The sequence below is a fragment of the Motacilla alba genome, chromosome 29, assembly GCF_015832195.1.
Source record: "Motacilla alba alba isolate MOTALB_02 chromosome 29, Motacilla_alba_V1.0_pri, whole genome shotgun sequence".
Classification (NCBI taxonomy): domain Eukaryota; kingdom Metazoa; phylum Chordata; class Aves; order Passeriformes; family Motacillidae; genus Motacilla; species Motacilla alba.
The window spans coordinates 484,656-489,412 of record NC_052044.1 but is presented as its reverse complement, the minus strand read 5'-3'; the positions used below and the strand labels follow the sequence as shown (position 1 = coordinate 489,412).

Genomic DNA, 4,757 nt, shown 5'->3' with positions numbered 1-4,757 from the left:
CTGCAGGACCCTCCGGATTGGGATCGAGCTGAACCTGGGATGGGGGAGCTCCCAGGGCAGAGCCTCCCCCCTCTCTGGGGTCCGTGGTGGGAACGTCCCCTTGGCAGCAGGAGGAGGAGCTGGAGCTGGGGAGTGGGGCTGGGGTGGATGTCCCTGTCCTGGTGTCCCTGTCCTGGTGTCCCTGTGCCGGGAGCTGCTCTGGCAGAGGGCTGTGGTAGAACTGGAAGAGCAGGGCCAGAGTAGAAGGTGAGGTGAAGGTGTGGGTTTGGCACAGGTGAGGGGCTGGGGAGTTGTGGGTCACTTTTTGAGGGCACCCGTGGAGCTGTCTGGGAGAACTGGTACAGCCGGAGTCAAACCAGTGTGTGGGAAGGGTTGGAAGCACTGCAAGGATCACTCCTGCTCCTTCCAGCCCCGGGATGGACTGCCCTGCACCTGCTGCTCTTCCCCACTCCGGCACAGCACCCGCCTATCCTTCCCAGGATTCATGTTCTCCCCTGCCAAGCCAGAAGCTCCCACAGGATCCAGGGTCTGAGCCTTGCTATTTCCCTGACCCTCTGGGCTGAGTTTGTGTCCAGCTCCATCAGCTCCCCCTCCTAAACTTTGAGACTTGAGCTGATTTGCACCCAGGAATTATTTTGGGTTTTTTTTTTTAAACTTTCCTTTATTTGCAATAAATAATAAACTATAATACAAAGGTCTCAACACAGAATCCAAAAAGTCTTGTTCTTCGGGAATAAAAAGGACTCCCAGCACCAGGAAAGGTGAAAGAGCATCTACGAGCAGCCCCTGGGCTGGGGGTAGCTGCACCCCCCTGCCCTAAGCAGTTGTTCCCCTTCCCCCAGGGGTTCCCATACCTGGGCCAGGTGAGGTCCTGCAGGTGCCCCTGTGTGGGGTGTGGGGCCCTGCCACGGCGCAGAGCTGGTGTGGGGTGTGGGGCCCTGCCACGGCGCAGAGCTGCACCGGGAGGGCAGGGCTGGAGCCGAGGGTGCCAGGGCCTGCCTGAGGGGCTTTGCGGCTGTGGGGAAGCTGGAGAGGTTCTAGAGCTCATGCAGGGGTTCTTTACACGCAGAGAGAGCCCCCCGGCCTTCCGGCATCCACGGGGGCCTGGATGGGAAGGTTGGATGAAGAGTCAGCAGCTGCAGCTGGGTGCGGTGGTTGCCTGGCTTTGGGGCACACGCGAGCCCACGGGTGGGCCTTCCTCCCCTCCCTCGGCTTGGCTTTGCCAGCTGCTCCTACGGCGGGGTCAGCTCCATGGACTTCTTCCTCTCCTCCCGCTGCTCCTCCCACTCCTCCTCGGACTCGTAGGTGCCCTTGATGATGGCCACCCTGTCGGACATGTTCATGCAGTAGGGGACCAGGATGTAGAAGTAGAGCAGGGAGGCCAAGCAAGCCCCAAGGATGGGCCCAACCCAGAACACCTGGAAAGCAACAGGGACGTGGTGAGAGCAGCTCCCGGGGCTGCTGCTCCAAGCTCTGCTCACGGCACCACCACCATCCATCCCTGCTCCACATCTCCTGCCATGCAGAGAGGAAAATACCTGTTCCAGACACTTCCTGGGCTGAAACCCCCTCAGCTTGGGCTTACTGAGGGCCAAACCTGCTCCGTAAGTCTGGGGCTGAGCTTGCAGGAAGTGCTGGGTGAGAGGAAAGCTTGGAAAGCCCCCAAGCTGGGCTCCTCTGTGGGCTTCCTTCCCCTCAGATGATGCACCGATGGTGCTCAGAGGGCACCACGGCTCATTTCCGTGCCTGGAAGTGTCCAAGGCCAGGTTGGATGGGGCTTGGAGCAACCTGGGCTGGTGGAAGGTGTCCCTGCCCATGGCACGGGGTGGGACTGGATGAGTTTTTAGGTTGTTCCCACCCAGCCTACCCTGGGATGGGTTCATTTCTGTCCCCTGGCTGGCTCTGTGCCCGGGGATTAACTGTTCCCGATGCATCAAGGGGCAAAACCTCCCTCCTTCCCCAGCCCCTTTCAATCCTTCCTGCCCAGGGTGGGCTCTGAAACCCCCACCCCTGCCATTCCCACAGCAGTCCCTGCCCTGTCCCCACGTGGGCCCCACCAGTCCCTGTCCCCAGTGCCACCAACACCCACCCAGTGCGCGGGGCTGAACCTCCTGGTGACGACGGCGGGCCCGAAGGAGCGTGCAGGGTTCATGGAGCAGCCGGTGAAGTAAATCTGGAGGTGTGGAAAGAGCCCTGGGTTAAGGAGCAGGTCAAGGCCACCCTTTGGGAGCAGGGACTGAAGTGGCCCCTGATGGTGTCTCTGTTCCAGAGAGCTGGAGATGACCCCGTGCCACAGAAGACCCCAAGATCTCCTGTGTTTGCTCCTCCGGAGCAGCTCCCTCAGGACCAGCTGCACGAGGGCATTTTGGGAAGCTCTGTGCTCGCAGGACTCTCCCCCTGGACTCACCCCCACCAGGTGGCCCACGGTGACAGAGAGGCCGATGGACAGTGCGGGGGAGCCGACGCCGCTGCGCCGGTTGTCCGTGGATGCGAAGATGCAGGCGGCCAGCTGGAAGGTGAGGATGATCTCCACCACCAGGGCCTGGCCTGGGGTTATGTTGTTGTTGAGCTGGAACCACGAGAGAGACAATAATTAACCCTCCCAGGGCTTAGCACCACCGGGAGGGCTCCCGGGTGGTTTGCTAGGAGGCTTGGGAGGGTGAAGTTGGAGGAGAAGCCCCCCCGGCCCCTGCCCAGCCCCTGCTTGATCTCCCTGCTCCTCCTCTGAGAGGAAAGAAATGATCTTTCTTTGCAATTCTACAAGATCTGTCGAGCCTGTCCTTCCCTGGGCTCTCCACATCTCTCTCCACTTCCCTGTCTCCACAGCACTGAGTGCTTTCCCACCAAATCCCTTTTTTCCTGCATTTCTTTGATCCTTGCAGGCTGTTGTGCCCCGACTTCTGCCCTGCAGTTCGTGGATCACCTGCCCAGGAGGACGAGGAGCAGCTGGGATGGGATGGAGGGTGAGGGTTGGCATGAAGGTCATGGGCTGGGATGGGCTGTTGTGTCCCAGTGACTCTGCACAAAACCCTGGGGGCTCTCAGGGGAACTCGACCCCGCTGGACATAGAAAGGAAAAAGTGACCCAACCCATCACAGCTCATTTTTTAAATCTAAATCTGGCTTGTTTGGGAGGTGGAACCTGTGGAATGAGAGGCATTAGAGCTCCTCACCCCAGGACCAAACCCTCTGACACGTCTGCGCTCCCCCCAGGGGTCCAGGCCTGTCCGTGGCCGGAGCGGGAGCTCCACCGCTCCCATTGCAGATGTTCTCCAGGACTGCCCCGAGGGCTTCAGGCTGTGCTTCATTCCTGCTTATCTCAGAGGGTCCCGCTGTCCCTCCTCCTCCCCTGGGAGCAGCCCTCACTGCTCGCAGCCCCTCGCTCCTTCTCCAGCTCTCCCCCAGCACTGTCCCCACCCGTCTCTGGTCCCAGCTCCCCCAGCGCTCTGGTTCCAGTGGGCTCCTGCTCCCCCTGCCCATACTGGTCTGACTGGGCTCTGCTCCCTCCCTTCCCCCTGCTGCTGGCACCTATCCCGCGCTAATCTCCAGGTGGAGAGGCTGCACTCAGGGATATCTCAATGGTGCGGGTGACTCACGGGGCCCTCAGGACAGAGGAAGCCCTCATTAAAGGAGGGAAAAACATCCCACTCATCACTCGCACAATAAAGCCGTCATGTCAGAGCTCGGCTTCGCTCCCGTCCCATTCCCAGCCCGCAGTGCGAGCGGGACAGAGCACCGAGGATCCATCCCGGCCGATTCTCCTCCCCGTGTCGGTGCCGAGGGAAAGGCAAGGGAAGAGGGGAGCGCCCCGGGCAGGGACTCACCGCGTTGATGGCCAGGTTGCCGCGGGTGTTGGCGGGGGTGACGCCGTAGAGGATCCCGGCGCCGGCGATGGCCCCGACCAGCTGGGCCACCACGTAGAGCAGCGTGCGGAGCAGGGAGATCTGGTTGCCCACGAAGAAGGCGATGGTCACGGCGGGGTTGATGTGCGCGCCGCTGATGTGGCCGAAGGCCTGCACCAAGGTGCCGATGGCCAGCCCGAAGGCCAGCGCGATCTGCAGGATGCTGGGCAGCGCCGACGGCCACTTCAGCGCCGAGCCCAGCCCAATGAAGACGAAGATGAGCGTGCAGAGGAACTCCACAAAGACGGCTCGAGCAAAGGCCAGGGTTAGTATTTCCTTCTTCATGGCGGGAGCAGGTGGAGGGCAGCCAGGGAGGAAGAAAGTTTAGGATTGCTCTGTGTCCAGGCTCTGGTGTGTGCAGCCGGGTGTAGGGCCATACCTATCTATATATGCAAGAGCAGCAGGAGCTGTGTTACAGGGTGGTGGGTGGAGCCAGGGGATTAGCCAGTCCTCCCAAATTACCATGTGAACCTGCAAAAGTTTCCACCTGAAAATGTCTTTGGAGCCTCTTGGTGAACCTGTGACTCAGATATTGGTGGTATTTCTCTCCTTTCCCTCTGCAAACAAAGAGCCCCTATAGGGTGTCTCTGTGGTCGTTAAATAACGAGGTTGCATAACGAGGCTGAGCTCCCTCCTCTGCTTTTGGCTTTTACGGCCTCTCGCCAGGTCCTGGGTGTTTCGCTAGCACAGGTGCAGTTAATATTCGCTCCCTCCCTTCCTTCCCTGTGCTTGCACACTCCTCCTGTTGGAAAGCCCTTGTTGGGCTGGAGGAGCTCTGCTGGGGCTGGGCTCCGAGTGTGTTCAATTTCCATGGAACCTTGAAATGTAAAGGAAAATCAAACACCTGGAGCTTCTC

General features: G+C 60.3%; 1 protein-coding gene across 1 annotated transcript; it reads right to left on the bottom strand.

The window, feature by feature from the left end:
* Positions 1 to 658: 658 nt before the first annotated feature.
* AQP5 (aquaporin 5) lies at positions 659 to 4,377 on the bottom strand. The gene is made up of 4 exons (XM_038164416.1): positions 3,824 to 4,377; positions 2,408 to 2,569; positions 2,090 to 2,173; positions 659 to 1,418 (listed from the first exon to the last, which is right to left on the bottom strand). Exons 1-4 carry the CDS (start codon positions 4,184 to 4,186, stop codon positions 1,233 to 1,235), a joined length of 795 nt encoding a protein of 264 aa, XP_038020344.1. The 5' UTR covers positions 4,187 to 4,377; the 3' UTR covers positions 659 to 1,232.
* Positions 4,378 to 4,757: the final 380 nt, after the last annotated feature.